At 47.6% G+C, this 19,309-nt stretch overlaps 1 protein-coding gene across 1 annotated transcript in view; it reads right to left on the reverse strand.

The window, feature by feature from the left end:
• The window catches only part of DCDC2 (doublecortin domain containing 2), a 137,307-nt gene extending 118,466 nt beyond the window's left edge, over nt 1-18,841 (reverse strand). The window contains exons 1-3 of the mRNA XM_046006600.1: nt 18,822-18,841; nt 17,732-18,114; nt 14,291-14,345 (exon numbers count right to left, since the gene is read on the reverse strand). Of these exons, the coding sequence (XP_045862556.1) occupies nt 14,291-14,345; nt 17,732-18,024 (348 nt within the window). The 5' untranslated portion in view covers nt 18,025-18,114; nt 18,822-18,841. The remainder of the gene's footprint in view (nt 1-14,290; nt 14,346-17,731; nt 18,115-18,821) is intronic.
• Between the last annotated feature and the right edge of the window lie 468 nt (nt 18,842-19,309).

The following is a 19,309-nucleotide window of genomic DNA, read 5'->3' on the forward strand; positions in this document are numbered from 1 at the left end:
AGCTCACCCTAACTCCCTCTGCACAAAGAGGCATTTCTTGGAAAAGCCTTGATCATGTTTGTGTGTTGGTTTTCCTGAGCATGAAGTATCACATCGGGAAGAAAAAGCAAGTTCCACTAAATCTGTCATCAACCTGGGTCTGTGGAAATATTCGTTGGAAGGAAATCCTGCCGTATTTCTGCTTCATTTCAGCTCCTCACTTCTGCCCTGCAACCGCACGATTATAAAGGTGAATTAGAATGAGGACCGCTCGGAACCACAGGCACGCCGGACGGAGACAGACAGCATGGGCAACCGTCCACGTCGGTCACCTCGATTCCAAACGGAACGAGAAAATGAAGAGGGAGGGATGCCTGCTGTCGCCCCCAAACTGGAAACAACCCATTTCCATGATTCGTCTGGGTTTTACAAGAGGTCTCCCTCACTTGGCCCTTTCATCCCATTCAGGGCGAAGAATTCAAGGCCGCGGTGAGAGGACGCAAAATCAGCCCTCCCACCCCCGAAGCAGTGCGTCTTCCCTGCACTATCCACTCTTCACCAGCAGGAATAGTCCTGCCAAAATGAAGACATGAATGAATAAAATGGAGAGGGGTTGTTTGTGTTCTAATTTCCACGCTGTGTTCCTTGCCATTTAATTGTAGTGCTTATATAATAGGAAACGCCAAAGAGGGGAAAAACACATTTATTTAAAGAAAGCAAGGGGTGCCTGGGTGGCTCAGTGGGTTAAAGCCTCTGCCTTCGGCTCAGGTCATGATCCCAGGGTCCTGGGATCGAGCCCCACATCAGCCTCTCTTCTCTGCACGGAGTCTGCTTCCTCCTCTCTCTCTGCCTGCCTCTCTGCCTACTTGTAATCTCTGTCTGTCAAATAAATAAAATCTTTAAAAAAAATTATAAAGAAAGCAGTCCTCTTATCCTTTCTTGGATATGGAGGAAAAGTAGCTACACAAGCCTTCAAATGAAAAAGGATTGTAGCTCACCCACTGTCCGTCCCAACTGAAGTCTTTAGCAAACACTTTACCAGGGACTGTGGAATTATTTAATGATTTTTTTAAAAAGTTCCACTGCACAGTGATTCAGAATTACTGTACCCCAATTAGCAGCAACCGTGAACGAGAAGCCAGCCTCGTTTGCAAGGACCGTCTAGTCAATTCCTGGCTGATCCCTCCCAGTATTGCTTTCATTACGGGCACTCAGAACAGTAACTGTTTGGCCGGCTTGTTGTTGCAATTAGGTTTCCAGGTTACCAGCTACCAAACAACCCCAGGCTGTAACTTCTAGACGAGCTTCTTTAAAGACTCCAAAACCTGCCCTAAGCATCACAGGATAAATCGCAATCTTCACACCCCTGGGGAAGGGCCTAAGAAATCAAAGGAAAGGGTCACCCTATATAAACAGTATTGGTTGGGCAATCTTGCACTGGCAAGTCACTCCGTCTGGCTTTGAAGGAGAAGGGACTTGCCTCCTAAAGTATCTGAAAACTTGGCCTTTTCAACTGGGTCACCACGAAGAACACTCAAGAATTTTGATCTTTGTGAGTTTGCTTTGCTAGGATGGAATGCAGGCTACCTTCCTGATTCGAGATGGGCCGTCTCCTTCTAGATTACTGCATGCAGACAGGATCCCACAATTCCAAATCCCAGGGAATTTGCGAGGAAAGAGAGCCCACTCGGTCTGAGTAAGAGAAGGCTAGGCTGTGGTTGAATCCAGCTTTTTAGCACTGTGATGAACTCTCCCCCAGCACAGAGGTGCCCGGCTGAGTTCCCAAAAAGCTTAAATTTATTGCAGTTTTCGAAACAAGGTATTTTAATCATCAAAATGAATCATGGTGAAAAGCAACTGGAGCATTTTCTCTTCTCCACAAGTACAATATTTGGGGAGAAAAGGAATATTGAAATAAGAGGCTCTTCCTTTGTTCTTCCCAAATCCACGTGGACATCCATCAGCGCCCCGACCCGTGACATCCATCAGAGGTCCTCCCATCTTTTACTCAAGCAACTCCTGTCATCTCACCCAGTCTACAAGATCTTTCCTACCTGAGTGAAGATGGGAAGGGAATCCTGTCTGGGGACAGGTCACTTCCATCGGTTTCCCTCCCTCAGCCTTCTGACGCACATCCAGCCACTTCAGAATCAAAGTCTTAGCTGAGCGTTGTTTCTCGGGTCTTCCAACCTTTCTCAGCACCATCTGCTTACATTATAAGCTCCTAAGGATTGCCCGGCTCTCTTTCTCAGTAAGCAACCCAGCACGGAGACATGAGGCATGTGGACAGGACTGTGGAACATGGAAAGGAAGGGGCAAACCTCCCCTCATATGCAAATGATTTGACAGAAATGGCTTTGCGGGGTAATTCCATGGAAAATCCCTATTCATTTCTTTAAATGACCATTGACATGCATCGGCTTCTGAAAAGGAAAATGGACCTCCCGTCAATTAGGGAATAAAAAATCCTTATGCAGTTTCCATGACGAATGAAACAGACACATACTTGTTTGCAGTCGTTCTTGGAATAAATAGATGGAGACCTTCAACTCACAGGATGTTCTAAATCATCATTTACGCTATCTGCGGGAAACAGGGAACTACTTTTGTCATATTACCAGTGAACATCTCCTTCTACAATGTCTTCCAGTTGGGGAAAAATGGTATATTGTAGGGCGCCTGGGTGACTCAGTGGGTTAAGCCGCTGCTTTCAGCTCAGGTCATGATCTCAGGGTCCTGGGATTGAGCCCCGCATCAGGCTCTCTGCTCAGCAGGGAGACTGCTTCCCTCTCTCTCTCTGCCTACCTCTCTGCCTACTTGTGATCTCTCTCTGTCAAATAAATAAAAATCTTTTAAAAAAATGGTATATTGTGCCCTTCGGGAAGCTAAGAAGAGAGAGGAGGAGGGGGGAGAGAGAAAGGAAGAGAGCCTATATGCTAATTCACAAGGGTCTCATCAAACCCACAGATGCCTGAAGGCAGGCAATAACCATATCGAGATGCTATAAGCAAAAGAGATGTCCAGGGTGGCGGACTACATCTTCCAAAAATGGTCACAGCCATATTTCTGGACCGCTTTTTCTAGAATCTCACCACTCCCCCTCAAGAGGTAAAATCTATTTCTTTCCTGAAAACCTTGGAGAGGACCTAAGACTGACTGGAAGAAAAGAAGGCAGTAGAAATGACTCGGAGTCTCCCTCTCTCTCTTCCTCTCTCTCTATCCCCGTCCTCTCCCAGTCACCCGTCTCTCTCCCACACTCTCCTCTCCTCCTCTCCCTCCTCCTTTTCTTCTCCCTCCATCTCTCCCTTCTTCCTTCCATCCTTCCCCATCCTCCTCCTCCTTCTTCTTTCCCTCTCTCTCTCTCTCACCCTGGCCCCACTTCTCCCTGCATCCCCCTCTCTCCCTCCTTCTCCCTCTCCTCCCCTGTCTCTCTGGCTCTGTCTCCCCGTCTCTCTCTGTCCCCTCTCTCATTCATCCTCCTCCTTTCTCTCTCTCCCTACTTGCCCCCAGCACCCCGCCACCACTCTGTGAAGATGCTCCGTCCATCTAGCCCGCAAGGAGACCTCATGGGACAGGGCAGGTACGGAGGAACTACAGCCCAGCTGGCGACCTACATTAGCTACACTCACGCGAGGGAACAAGCCTGCAGGGACTCTGGCGCGCAGCTCTCAAGCGTACAGCCTGGACTCCGGACACGGCTAAAGCAGAGGAAAGCTCTCTCTGCTGGGTCCTCCCCGACTTCCTGACACACAGGACCCAAAAGCAAAGTAAATCACAGTGATTTACTTCCGCAGCTTTGTTGCGGAAGAACGATGCCAAGACTCAGACACACAAACAAGTGAGTTCATGTATTTAATACTAATCACCCCACTGTTTATCAGGCATGGAGTCTGGGGCACCCCAGTCAGAGGGAGTGAGAAGCACCCCGCAGCACCCGTGATGGGTGGGTCGTCCCCAAGCAACTTAGGTTACATTTTCCCCTTCTGGCCACAGCCCGGAGAAACAGCTAGTATGATGGCTTATTCCACTGACCAGCTGCTCAACCCACAGAGCCCTGACAGACATCACAGCCACCGGGCACGATGTCTATCGACCAAGTTCAGACTATGCACTTGGCACGGTGCTGAGAGCATAACGTCGGTCTACATGCTTCCCATCTCCGCCACAATTCTTTGAAGAGGTACTATTATTTTGACATTTCAGATGAAGAAATTGAGGTCCACAGAGATCAGGTGAATTACACCTTGGGGTCTTGCGGGGGGGGGGGGGGGGAGTGAAATTCGCGTCCAACACAGACGCCTCCCATCCTCCTTCCACCCACCCCGGAGGCTGCTCTCTGAGCTGTTAGTCCACACATCGGGTCAGAATGTTTGCTAAAGAGACTGAACGGCCCTGTAGCAGTAAACACGACGACAATTAAAAATTCATTCATTGTTCTTGGTTCGATGTCTCCTTCTCTAACCTCTTTGCACCCTGTGGTAAATTTCCATTTAAAAATATTTTAGGTTTCCTGGGGGAGCCGTTTTATAAGTAGACATGCCAAAGCCATTTCGAGTGCTGTATTGGAAATATTCAGCATAAATATCCTGTCCTACAGGGAATATTAGCAAAGGTTAAAAAAAAAAAAAAAAAAGTCCCCTGAGACTACAACTAAAATAATGCCAGGCAACATCCCGTGATTAACGGTAACTTGTTAAAGAGTGTGAAGGATATTGAAAGAAAAGTGTGCCCCTTTTCCGGATTCATTTCCCAACCATAGTCATGTATCTTCTCTTCCCTGTCATCGTTAAAGAAACGTAATCAATAAGTAAGACTCTTTGCCCTCTCAGCGCCCTCTCAAAACCAAACAAGACACAATCAGTGCCTCTCGACTACGAGCTCTGTGGCACCGTGTCTTGTTCACCAGCTTCTTCCTCTGCAAAAGGGAATAGTAGGGGCGCCTGGTGGCTCAGTGGATTAAAGCCTCTGCCTTAGGCTCAGGTCATGATCTCAGGGTCCTGGGATCGAGTCCCGCATCAGGCTCTCAGCTCAGCAGGGAGCCTGCTTCTTCTTCTCTCTCTCTCTGCCTGCCTCTCTGCCTACTTATAAAATAAATAAATAAATAAACCGTTTTATCGCTGGATCCCCCTCTACCTCCTGAGTCTCATCTCACTTATCCCCCTCCCCTCCCTGCCACCTCCCATGCCTTTCCATGCTTCAGTCAAACAGAACTGGTGTGAGTTTCTGAAGGTGCCCCACGTTCCCTCATCTGCAGAGGTTCACACAGGCTGCTCCCTTTGCTGGGACCTCCTCCTTCCCTGCTGGCCTGGCTAACACCCACTCATCCCTTCGGGGCTCCACTGAAATGCCATTTCTTCCAGGAAACGTTTCAGGAGTCCCCTGGCTCTGGTCACCACCCCTCCAGCACCCCACGCCCCCCGGGCTGCGTGCTCTGTTCTGACAGCTTGCTGGCCTCCAACAAACTATAGGCTTCATAAAGGCTATGACCTAGTCTGGTTTCCCTGCCCTTGTAAACCCAACGTAGCAGGATGCCTGGCACATGAATCAGGGGCGTGATACTTTTTTTTTTTTTGGATGAAAAGATTTGTGATATTAATTTTTTACTACCAAAAAAATCCACAAAACGTGGGATCGGCGGCATTCCCTAAAGCTCCCAACTTTCTCCTCCGTGAAAGGAGGCCAAAAATAACAGCAGAGACACAGAGCAATTCATCTCCAGACTCCCCTGGCCCACACCCTGGAAACACAGCCATCTGCTCCAAAGTCTTTAGGATTGCTTAGATGGGGCACGAGAAGACTGCCATGATGATTTCATGGTTCTGCCTATAACTCGGAGTAGCCACGTGGTATCCGCAACACACAAGCTAAAGCAGCATTGTTATCAGATTACAGGTACATGTCTAGCCAGGACAGCCTACGAATGAATACGTTTATAGTAGGCACTGGGCATGTCCTATTGCCACCAAATTGGATGCACTCAACCCTACTGACTTCGTACCAGAAGGTAGAGCAAAGGGAATTCCCAGATGGAGAATTATAATTTGACTATGGTTATAGGGGAACAAGTGAATTACAAAGGTGGGGGAGGTGAGGAGAGTTTAGAAATAAATTACAGTCACTGAGTTAAAATGCTGAAAGTTGCCAGGGACAAATGCCATCCCCGGCACTCCATTATATCCACACCCATCACATGTCATAGATAGACCACCAGTTGGGAAGAGCCAAGGTTAATCCATATTATTGATAAATTAACTGAAGCCGGAATAACACGAGTGAACAGCAATCTGACCAGGAGAAGCACCGCCTCACAGAGAGGTAATTTAATTCAATTTCCAAATATTCTTTGACTCAATTAAGTATCAGCCAATGGAGCATTCATGAGAAACAAGCTCTCCACTTGCAAAAGCCATACCAAAAGCTATAGTAATACGTACACATAGTAATATATATATCATTTAAAGTTGAGATTTCCAATCACCTTTTCAATGCAGTTTTCAAAAGCAGCAGTGGGAGAGAGCCCATACCCACTAATGCAAGCCTTGCAGCACCAGAAATCTAGCTATCTGTTCACGTCTAGGAAAACAGGCTGCGAAGCTGGCCTTTGACCCATCAATGTGCACTTTACAATATGGGTAATATTAGATGATTTGTTTTGTAAAATGTCCGCAAGTCAGCAGCCCGGTTACATTAGGTTGTATAACCTGAAACAGGAAAGATGGCCATGGGAGTTCCTAAATCTCTGAAACTCAAGATGAGACACACACCCAGCAGCACAGGCCGCCATCAGAAATTTCCTAGACAGAAATGTTCCAGGTTAAACATTAGACACTGCAAATATACCGAATCAATTTCGTTTTCTCTCTCCCACAATCCCTTCCCACTTCTCAGCTACCAGGTGAGCTGAAACAGCCTTGTTTCAACAAACCAAACATCCCAACTATGTAATCATGCCATGACATCTGGGCCTGGTCTGGGTGGCTGCTTATAAAGGAGGCTTTCACAATGATAAATGAAGTTCTCACTGTTGACCAAGCCAGACACCAAGGCACACCACCTGTGTACTTCCTGCTGAAATCAACCAAATGCAAATAAATAGCCTATTTTTTTAAGTTGTCTCCATCCTGGGTGGGGAGCCCAACACAGGGCCCAATGCGGGGCCTGAACTCATGACCCTGAGAACAAGACCAGAACCAAAATCAAGAAGCAGATACCTAACGGACTGAGCCACCCGGGCATCCCAATAACCCTATCTTAAAAAAACACTTCCATCCATCCATTTTGAAGTAGGCTGAAATCTGTTATTTTGTATATAGAGATAAGACTATTAGCCTGGGACCTACCGTCGAGATAGAGAACTTTACAGGTGTTCTTCCAGCTCTGTGGTAGAGGTAAGCTAAATTACACATACATTCTCGCCCATGCCTTCACCAGCACCACACTTGAGGGCTGGAGGCTATCTGGGGAGCAGTCTGGGGCACAGACCCAGTAGAACAAGAGGCCCATGGGGTCCAAGCACAAGTCCCTGCCTCATTTCCATGCTAATCCACCGGCAGATGTCCAAGGGCTTTGAAAAGTCCAAGACGTCTTTGAAACAAAGCTTCTACACGTAGCCCATGTGAGAATAAAAGGGGAAATGCAAACACACACACACACACACAGAGAATTTGCTCTAAAGGGAAATAAAATTTAAAATTAGGCATACACTGACAAGCTTTAGTACCATAATCAAAAATGGGTGCATCATCACAGATGATGTTATATGCTTATTTCACGTCACTGATTCCTCTGAGTTTCACCGCTCTTATTCCTTTCACATACCACTCTCTTGGGGTTTTTTCCCAGACTTACACTGTGGGGGGGGGGGGGGACCTGAAACATCTCTCAGGATGGTTGCTCTATCTGTCCAGGATGCTGGGGTACCTTCAGGCCAGCGGTCCTCTCCCACACACAGCCTCTTCCGTGGAGGGCATGAGAACCCAAGCACGGGTCTTCCTGAGTCTCCCAGGAAGGCTCCCACAAAACCTGGATCAGAGGGCATTTTGAACCTCACGTCAATCTCAACTCGGCTCAGCCATCTTGGTATGCAAATGAGACATGCAAGTCAGAAGAATGGGTCTGTCGTTAGAAACAGGCGGAAAGGAGACGTGACCTATTTTTTCAATAACTGCTTGGAAGTCATCACCAATTTTCTTAAAAGTTTTCTTCCAATCTGACTCAAATTCTTCAGCCCCTCACCCTGTATTCTGATTTTGTTTCCCCCTTCTGGTACTCGGCTGTGACAGAGAAGAGCTAGTCACCACCTTCTTTGTAAGTACTGAAGCCAGTTAAGATTTAGGTCTAAATAAATCATTTTCTCCCCTTGGAGTAACAATCGCTGGTATTATATTTCAATCTTTTTCTTCTTTTTGGTGTATCTTATCTCTTCAAACTCTTTCCAGCGTCCTCCTACAACAATTACCTTGTCCTATTTTCTGATCTGCACGTGGTAAGGGTCTTTTTATGTCTGTATGGCCGGAATCTAGCCCACTGGCTGGCAGTCAGCAGGCTCTTGCTAAATCTTCTTGAGAAAATGTGAAAGCATTCTTGGACAGTATTCAATAAATGGCTTCATTTGCCTTCCTTGGCTATACTTTGCTATTTGTCTAGTCACGCTTTCCTGATTATTCCGACATCATACATCCATCATGAATAGTCCCTTCGACCTTAGCAGAAAACTCAATAAGCTCCTTCTAACGATTATCCTAAAACATGAAACTAAGTATTGATTTTCGAGTAAGCGCACAACTAGAAGCTTGGTATTCCGTGGCAGAATCCTAGTACACATTCCTAAAATTTCATCTTGTATGTGTCTGAATCCCATGCGGTATAAGAACAAGAAGCTTTTCTCTGTTCAGTAGGTTTTGTTGTGTAGTGGGGGCTTAAGTGTCTTATTACGAACAGTTTGACACTTCAATCAAGTGGTATTTTCAAACACATACATTTAGTTAGCAATTTATTTTACTAGATACTTTTTCTGTTTTCTTCTTAAAAGGTTGATAATTATTTTCCAAATGTTTATTTTAGGTCTGTCTTTGCTTAGAACAGCTTATTACCATAAATTTTAAAATTACACATTTTCTAATTACATGTCTTTCACTTTCACACTCAATCTCCTAAAAACATGTCTAAATGCCAAATAGAGAATACAAAATATTTGGAACAAAAGTCATGATTCGGGCTAATGGACAAACTAAAATCACCAATCTTTGAGTTTTGGATCAGAGCTGATTAGGGTTATTAATGGATACTCTTCATTAGACCAATGTTTTCCCGACTGACATAAACACTTTTTTCTCACTCTTGTTCAAACACACACACGTACACAGCTCAATACTGAGAAAAAAAAAAAGAAAACAAGAAAGTGTGAAAGGGAAATGAAGTATAGCCAGTTGGCTTTTCAATAGAAAATTTTGTCTTCATAGAGCCCTGATAAGGTCATACTCACCTTGGAATCACCATGACCACTGACGGGCACTTACCATCCTTGGAAAAATACCTCTGACTTAGCAGTTACATTAGAGAGGCAGGGGGAGGTAAGAAATAAAAGACCGGGGAGGGGCCTCGATTATTGTTGAAAGATCTCACAGATGTGGGTTTTATCTTCTTTGATTCTTCTGTGAATTAGTAAACCTGTCTAACATAATCTGGAAATCTTTCCCTAAGTTAAAGAAAGAAATATTTGGGACTTTTCACTGTATAGCAGTTTCCCCTTTGAACCCAGAATTCCCAGGCTAAAGATCAGTGAGTTAAATCACAGAGCCCCATGCCTTCCCCTCAGCAAGGTTAATAATTATACCCCATTTAATGCCTAGAATCCCATTTCCAACCAAAAGCCTTTAAGTAGCAACTCTCATAGTATGTTTCATTAGAGATTATACCTAATGATTAAGCTGAAGTATGAAGTTTTAAGAATTATATTCAAAACCTTAAAGCTATGCCCCAGAGGAACCTACCTAAAGTACGGGCAACCCCCTTTACCCCAAACTTGTCAGTTTGGATATTCCCGAAATCTCTCGTCCCACCTCTCCACGTCTCCCAGGGGCCCCTGCCAGGGCTCCTCCCCACTAAGAAGAAACAGAGTTCCCCCAATTCTCCAGAATTGAACATCTAAGATGAGGGACGTGGATTCAAGAGAATTCAGGGCGCCTGGGTGGCTCAGTTGGTTGAGCGACTGCCTTCGGCTCGGGTCATGATCCTGGAGTCCTGGGATCAAGTCCTGCATCGGGCTCCCTGCTCTGTGGGGAGTCTGCTTCTCCCTCTGACCCTCCCCCCTCTCATGCTTTCTCTTCCTCTCTCTTGTAAATAAATAAATAAAAATCTTTTAAAAAGAGAGAGAGAATTCAACCTGATGGCTCATCCAACAAGGAGGCTCCCACTTCCTCAGAAAGGCACTCGCTGGAGTCCTAGTTCAGAGTTTAACCGGCAGATTTCTCTTTAAGGCCCCGGTTCTCAAAACTATAGGGAGCGTCCTTTTTTCTTGGGTGCATTACTCAGACCAAGGCAAGCCTGATCTTCCGCCGGTCGAGAGGTGCACGTGTGCCTGCTGCCTGCGCTCACACATGAGAAAGAGCAGGGGAAAGGAGAAACCCAAACAGATCCTTCATTTCTTTCAGAAATAGGAATGTGAGGAATGGGCAAAAATGATCTTTTCTGCTGAGTCTGAGAACACGGAGTGGCAAGAGTCAAGAAAAGAAAGTTCTGGGTTGTTCTGTATTAGACATCGATGGACACTCGCATTTGGGGTAGAGCAGAGAAGAACAAGACACAGGGAGAAGAAGACAGGGGAGGCCGGGAAGGAAAGTCGGAGGCCCGAGCCTGAATTGGCCTAGGAGACCAAGGTACCTTTAATAATGGGGAATTCTGATACTCAGTTCAAAAACCATTCAGCCCTCAAAATGAGGGCCTTGAATCAGACAAATGTACAAGTTCTTCAACAAAGATCATTGGCAATGGAGTTAAAATCCATCCTAGCAAACAAGAGAGGCCAGAGAGTGGTCAAGTCCATGAGGACAGCACCTTGTTGCTGGGCTCCCAGGGCACAAGCCCAAATCCTCGCATACAGCAGGCAGCCAATAAATCCTTGTGAAGTCAATAACATTCATTTCATCCAGCTCCAAACGACATTGGAGACACAATAATGTATCACACAAAGGGCTAATTTTATCCCTACAACAAAATCTAAACAGCTGTTGGCCATGAAGTACTGTAGGTTTTTTGCAACATCCCATTTATATGGGAAGCACAGAACAACCACAGTTCAGCCTTTGCTGTAGCGTGATGGAGTCAAGACCCCTTCAAACGCTCCACACACTGGATTGAAGCCCTATCAAATGCAGTCACTTATCGTCTGGTACTAGATGGCACACATCTGTCTTTTCAGCAAGACCCTAAATTCCCGAGGGGTGAGAGGCTCTGTGTGTCTTGCTGAACTTTGCCCCCAGCGCCCTGTCAACGTGCAGCCCAGTACAGGCGTCCAGTCCCATGAAGGCAAAGCAGATGAGGTGGAGAAACAAGGAGAAGCTCCTTCAGTTGAAGCAAAAGGGCCAGAGCACAGTGGAAAGGCATCCTTTGTGCAGGTTAGAGGCTTCTAGCACCGGAGGGCAGAGGAAACACAGCCGGCTTAGGTGGCAGAGGAAAGAAAAAAGCTGGTGAGTTAACTTGGAATGTGGAAGGATCACAAGAGATCTGCACCTGGGCTGAGAGGAGGGGAGAAGGAAGCAAAGAGAGGACCAAGAAGGAGTAAATAAGAGATGAGCTGCTCAGGTCAGAAGATGAGCAACCCATCTCTATTAAGACCCCCCACTGATGGAGGGAGTGTCGGAAGAAAGATGAGAAGACAGCTATAGAAAGTGCTTGCGGACTGGGAGCATGAGTCCGCCTGGCCTAGAAACTTCCTTTATCTGAATATCAGTAAAAGAAAGACCTGCATTCAGGGAGACAAGGGACATCTGCTCTGTACCCGCTGCGCTGCCCACCTTGGAGCAGGGGCGAACCCTTGGTTTTTAAGACTTATCTCCTTTTTCTTCTCCCCCTTTCCTCCTGCCGTCTGAGGTGTTGGCCAGGTCAGATCATGCACTTCTTTAGGGTTAGTGACAGAGGGCTGGTAGAGTTCTGCCTTCCTCTGTCCTGGTGATACGGCCACCAAGAGCAAGAGGAACAGGCCTGGCTGCCCTTTCAGTGGCTCTTCAAAGATGAGCCTCATGGAACAGAAAAGCAATGACGGAAACCACAAAAGGACTTCAAATGTCAAGGTGACACGCACAGTCTCATTGCTGTGACCTGTGGTCAGCAAGTGGATACCATATGTCTGAATTATTAACTAGCTAGAGAACATCCAGATCAGATTGTGGACTTGGGTGCGGGAGCTCTGGGATCAGGGAAGGAATGCTGTTAGCTCCCAGCGCCCGCTGGCCGGGCTTCCTATCACGTGCGCAAATGGCCCGCAGCGCCTAGGACACAAAGTCACACACCCAGCAGAACGCTTCTGAACTATAAAGGGTCTTTCTAGGAGTAACATGGGCTGGGGATTCTTAGAATTAATATGTTTAAGCAACGAGGATAACGGACTGGTGCACCGGTGTGATGGTCTTTGTTACAGCCCAACACAGACAATACAGACAGTATGATATTATCTCACTTCTGAGGAAAATACCCCAATTTTGATAAGTAATGTTACTCACCCTTTATACCGCAGTATCTCTGAACAAGCATGGTCCGTGTTCCTACTGCACGGGCAGATCCCCCCTTGAACCTACTGTCCACCCTCTGATTCTATGTAACCATGTTCTAGACCCACTTCAAGAATTCTCTGAACCCTTCCTTGTGACTGGGAATGAGATATACAGTGGGTCATCAATAGCCTTTGACAAAGGAGTGCCACCTTTTCTCGGTAGACACAAATGCTAAATGAAATCACCACCTCCGATCAAGAAAGTATCATCGATGGTTTTTGTGAAAAGCCGGTGTCCATCAAGTCTGTTCTCAAATTCTGAACACAGATAGTCCTCTTAACCTTAAACTTGTTGCATTCTAAAAGTCTGTACATCAGTCGTGGAAAAGAGAGAGGTATATCCCCCCAGTAAGAATTACACACATAGCAGGTTCTCAGAACAGCTCAGAAATCTAGTCCTTTCCTTCAAACAACAGGAATAATACAGTAGAACTGAGAGCTCGAGTGGTAACTTGATGAGAAAATGCATTCACACTTCCCTTTGGGGATGCCGGGAACCCCAAAACTCTCTCTTTCTGGCAGTGAAAGGAGGGGCTCCTCTTGCTCAAACTGGCATTGGGTGGGTCCTGGCATGGACTTTGGGAGGGAGGTCTCTGTGCTGAAGATCGAGCCCAGGAGTGCAGGGGGAGGGGAATGAATGCATCCATGTTTAGACTGGGAGGTGGGGCTGGAGAAGAGAAGGGGACAGAGGGCCTCAGGGAGGAGCGGGGCTTGGGGAGTCGAGGAGCACAGACACGCTGCTTCCCACCACCTCTCCCATCTCCCCAGCACGCCCAAATTTCTTCCACTTCTTTCTCTTTATCTCCCCTGGAAGGCTTTGTGGGGAAGGGCTGAGAAAAAATGGAAGGCGGCAGCGGGGTCTCTGCAGTTGGAAGAAAGGAGAAGAGGAGGGAATCCACCAGGGAGAAATACAGTGGAAGAAACACAGTCGCCTAGTGGGGAGGGAAGGAAGGGGTTTCTCACAGTGATGGTGAGATGGTGATGCGCACCATCAGTCAGAACCTTGTCTCCGGGGCAGGGGCCCAGACCCGCAGGTAAGAAACACTAGACACTACTGCTCCTCAGCAGAACACTCGGCACTTAAATGAGAGCCCTTGGGAACACTTTCTCCACGAAGGATGATCTTTTCAAGAAAGGGCCATCAAAAAATTAACCGCACATCTGTTGCACGTTGCCAACGTCTTCCTCTGACACCTCGAGCCCAGAGAAATATACGCTCACGTTTAAAGAATTCACACACCTCAAATCCCAGCGCAGAAATTTGGCCTTGGTCACCAATTTCCAGCAAGGTAGCCAACCTCGAACACTTGCGCATCCTTCAAATAAAATTCCATCCAGAACCAGAGCACTGATGTACTTTTTACTACTGGCTACTGATTCTAACCAGCGGTCATTCTTTAGCTATAGCATAAGCAAAAGACTGAAAAATATATACTTTTGTCTATAAATGATTAGAATGTCATCCAAGCTCTAAGACATGCAGTAAGAAATACGGAAATGGCATTGTGATTTACTGAAGTCTTCAAATGTCATTGGCATTACCTCTGTATTAACAGCTTCCACAGGCCTCCTCTTCATTTCTCCTATGTCCAAGTAACTGCGGGAGGAAAACAAAACAGTAAGGTCTCTTTTGTTGCTTTGAGTCAGTTATGTAAATTCCTTATTAAAAATTATTAAGAAGTAAAGCAAGCCATAGGCAATGCTTAAGCCTAAAGCAAAAATCAATAGTTAACAATTAAAAGCAATGAGGGAATTAGGAACTGCCCCGAGCATCACCGACCAGAGCCAATCCATGCCTTCTTTGCCCAACGTCAATGACACCGAAGTCTTAGAAACACACACTTCTTCGAGGGAACGTTTTTCCCCACAATAGTTGGCCCCTGACTATCTATGCAGTATTTCTAATTCTTACACTGGTTTTTTTTTTTAGATTATTTAGTTATTTATTTATTTATTTGACAGAGACACAGCAAGAGAAGGAATACAAGCAGGGGGAGTGGGAGAGGAGAAAGCAGGCTTCCCACGGAGCAGAGAGCCCGATGCGGGGCTCAATCCCAGGACCCAGTGCAAAACTCTCTGTGTTTAGCAGTAAAATGGCTCTTTTGCACATCTCAGGGACTGGTTTCTGACGTAAGAGCAAAACAGCTAAACTGCCATTTGCAGAAAAGTGATCTCAGACCCACAAAATTAATGAAGTGGAGTCAACTTCCAAAAACACACAGGAAAGCTTTAAGGAAAACAGCTATCTCTAGAATTCTCTGCTATAAAATAAAGGTTGAATAGCTACCTCAAGTTTAACTGTGGTTTCAAAAATTTTAGGAAAAGTCTGAGTCAAAGAAATTCAAGAAGGAAGTTGATCATTTTCATTTGAGTATCTTTTTCTACCATTGCTAAGTTCCCCAACATCGTTTAGGGTCCAAATGACATAAATTACCCTTGATATCTTGTGGGTTTTCTTTTCTTCGGCCGGTTGCCCCATTTGTTACGTAAACTTGCAACTGCTAAGCTTCCAACACATTCAGCATTTAAATCTTCAGGGCTTATCATTATAACCATAGATAACCCTACTAGAACAGAAATAAATAAACTGTTCACCTGTCAGCATGGAAAACTAACCATGGAAACTATTATAAACAAACAGGAGGGTTTTTTTGTATATGAGTAAAAAGCAAAGATTACCATGCAAATCTCTTATATCCATATAAAGAATGACTTGAAATACACTTCCTCTTTGGTTTGGAACTGGACCTGTTCTTATCTTTTGAGTTGGTAGGGCCAAATAAACAAAAGAGAATAGGAGTTACAAAAGTGAGTCTTAGATCTGGAGTGCCTGGGTGGCTCAGTGGGTTAAGCCTCTGCCTTTGGCTCAGTTCATGACCTCAGGGTCCTGGGATCCAGCCCTGCATTGGGCTCTCTGCTCAGCAGGGAGCCTGCCTCCCCCCTCTCTCTGCCTACTTCTGGATGAAATAAATAAATAATCTTTTTTTAAAAACCAACAAGATATATGACGAAATATGTATTGTACATGGACATAGTGATCCTTTGTAATTCCATGACATTTTGATGTTTACAAAGCAGCTCACATCCATCGCGCTCACTTTCCTAAGAACACCATGATTCAAGCATGGTTATGCTCCTTGTAGGTAGCAGGAGGCTGACTTGCTGAGGCAAGTGCCTTGCCCAAAGATACACAGCTAAGAAACAACTCAGCGTCATGTCTCCTGATTTTTAAGTGCTAAGTATCTTTGAAGCACATGGCTCCATCTAGTTCTTATCCATGAAGTTGGCCAAAGTGTGCTGAAGGAGGTTTCCAAATGTATCTGTCATCTCCCATTAAAAACAATGTCTGGCAGAGGAAAAAAGCAGAACACTCAGAACTCAGTTAAAGCAGATTCAGGAAAGGAAAAGTGAATGCGACAACATCGGGAATATTGGGGAAAATATTTCTATATGGTGAAAATTAGAATTCCCAAGTCTAGACTTGGCAGTAAGGATGTGTTTTTGCTCTCCTGAGGCCCAAGCCAAATTTCAATGAAAACATTGTATTAACAACTATGAAACATAAAGTTTCCATGCGATCCAGTAACTCCACTCCTAGGTATATAACCAAGAGAAATGAAAACTTGTACACAATTGCCTCCAGCAGCATTATTTCATAATAACCCAAGGTGAAACAACCCACATGCCTATCAAGGAATGACCAACATGTGGCATATCCATAACCACGGGATATTCTTCAACAAGACAAAGAATGAAGTGTTGATACACACGACAACTTGGATGAGCCTGGGAAACTTCATGCCAAGTGAAAAAGGCCAGAACACTCAAAGGCTACATACTGTATGATTCCATCGGTATGGCATATGCAGAACGGACAAATCCATAGACACAGAGAGTAAGTAGATCAGCAATTGCCAGAGGATGAGGAGAAGGGGAAATTGGGGTTTTGTTCTGGAGTGCTGGAAATGTGCTCACATTAGTTCATGGTGATGGTTGCACAACTCCATGAACTTCCTAAAGATGACTGAAATAAGTAAAATCTATGTGGTGAGAAATGTATCTCAATAAAGCTGTAAAAGAAGATCCTGTGGATATTATAATTCTACCTATCCTCCAATACCTACCCCCACCAGAAACAATGTCCCTGAACTGTGAACTTCCACATAATTTTATTTTTCTAATTCCAGTTTTTCCTTTCTACCTTGCATTAAAATGATCAGTGTGCATGTAGTCTCTCTCCTGCTAGATCTCAAACTCTTAAAGACAAGGAGTCACATCTTGCTCCTCTTTGTTCTTTTCGCAGATCTAAGCACAGCTTGCTAACTCACTGACCGCCTGTATGAGTGAGCTCTCTGCCAGGAACTGGGAATAAGCAGACTGACCCCCTGTGCCTGACGGTCTGGCCATCCAGTACCTACAGACAGACATACAGGCAGATACCATAAGCCAATAAGCTTTTCCAAGCACTATGCTAACAGCGTAAACAGGCAGGTGGTTGGGAGGAGGGTCACAGCAGTCGGGCATGGTCAGTTCTACCTGAAATGAAAATTTGGAAGAATTTAAGCAGGTGGGGCGAGGGGAAGGGCAGAAAGCAATTTTCTCCTCTGGTGATTACATAGTATCCAATAGTTTTAAATAATTTTTAAGAAGTCGTTATTTAAACTCAGAAAACAGGTGCCAAGGAAAAGGAAAAAGAAAACAAGAGGAAAGAAAAAAACAACGGAAAACGCTCAAGTGTCCAGTCTGGTCACTGAATACTTTTCTAAGATTCCTGTTCCTCTTGCTCCCCAAGCGAAATTCCTTCTCCAGTCACACATAACCCCCCACGCCAGCCGCGGCGGGAGCCCCGAGAGGCATCCACCCGCGCAGCCCCAGCCCCTGGACACCCGGCGGGTGGGAAGCCGGGGCTCCCTCCTTTGCTCAGGGGACCCGCACCCTTCAGTGCGACCTTCAGCGGTGGGCGGAGGGGACAGACGGACTCACTTGAGCTTCTTGAAGGCTTCCTGGCCCCCGGCCACGTAGTTGCCCCCGCTCTGGATCTGGTCTAGCTTCCGGATGCGGTGCCCGCTCCGCGGGGTGTAGATGTTCCTGACCGCCCCAAAGGGCGCCTGGACGCCGCCTGTCACCTCCTTCAGAAAGACGTCGAAGCTGGACACCTTCTTCTCGTGGATGACGACGCGACGCCCCGCGAAGAAGGGGTCCCCGTTGCGGTACACCAGCACGCTCTTCACGACCGGCTGGGACAGGTGGCTGGACCTGGCGCCTGTGCCGCTCATCTTCCCCGCGGGACGCCGCCCTGCGGGCTTCTCAGGGGAGGTGCCTCTCTGCCCAGACGCCTCGCCGCGCGCACCCCGCGGGGTCGCCTGCTGAAACCAACGCGAAACACACAAGCCCGCGGTTAAAAAAAAAAAGAAGAAAAAAGAAAAGAAAGAAAGAAAGAAAGGCCGAGCGCGGGGTGAGCGCCCGACTTCACCCTCAGCAGACCCTGCGGGCTGCGGGGCGCGCGGTGCACGTCCGGCTGGTTCCCCACAGTCTGCACAGCCAATCAGCGCTCGCCGTGCGCGCAGCACCCCTGCTTCGCACGCTCGGGGCAGAGCCCGGGTCGAGCCGCCCCGGGACGCGAGCGCGCGGGGGTCTTCACGCGGGGCAGCCGAGGGGCCGCGGGAGGGAGGGGTGAGCGCGCGCGCCCCCACGCACACACGAAGGGCAAGGACGCTCCAGCTCCAAGTCTCACTTCCTCGTCGTGGGGCTCTTGCAGACGCTTGCCCCTTCTCGCTTTGCCCCCTCACCCCTCCCTCTCCTGCTTGCTCCCCAAATGAAAGCAACGGAGAGTCTGGCTCGGATTGCCCACATGCTTATTTGCCGAAAAAGAATAGCCTAACGTGCGTTGAGGGAGAAAAGGGGGCGCTCGGGAGAGGCTCGAGCTTCCGGGACCCTTCGCCCCTCCGGCGACCAGCAGCGCCAGCGCGGGCGAAGGTCCCCGGGCACCGTTTGAACCCCGCGGCGCGCCACCGGGTCCCAGGGCGGGAGGCAGCGGGTGGGGTCCCCGGGGACGCGGCCCCCGCGGGGGTACCTGGCGGCACTCGAGGGCCGGCTGGGGGAGGGCGAGGGCCGGGCGGGGGCGCGGCGCAGCGGTTCGGCTGGCACCGCGCTGAACTCGGGGGCGGCGCGGCTCTGCCGCTGTTCCTCCGCTGCCGTTGCCTCCGCGGGCCTCCCTCACGCCCCGGGGGGCCGGGGGGAGGGATGGACTTGTTACTTCTCGCCGTTTCCATAGCGACTGCAGCCACGCGCGGAGCCGCGTCCGCCAACGAGTCCGGGCGCGCGCCCGGGTCCCTTAGGCTTTGCCCGGGGCCTCCCCAGAGACAAGGAGAGCTCAGGGTTTGCGGGGGTGGGGGGATGGAGGGGACGCCCGGTGGCATTACCGTGCCGTCGTAATATAGATGGACGCCCCCTGTGTGCCAGGCGCTATGCTAGAGGTTGGCGATACCGCGGCGAAGACGGCAGGATCTTGAGTGTTGCCCAAGCCACGCTGGGACATACGTATTGTGGGGCCAGGAAAAG

The sequence above is a fragment of the Meles meles genome, chromosome 5, assembly GCF_922984935.1.
Source record: "Meles meles chromosome 5, mMelMel3.1 paternal haplotype, whole genome shotgun sequence".
Taxonomy (NCBI): Eukaryota; Metazoa; Chordata; class Mammalia; order Carnivora; family Mustelidae; genus Meles; species Meles meles.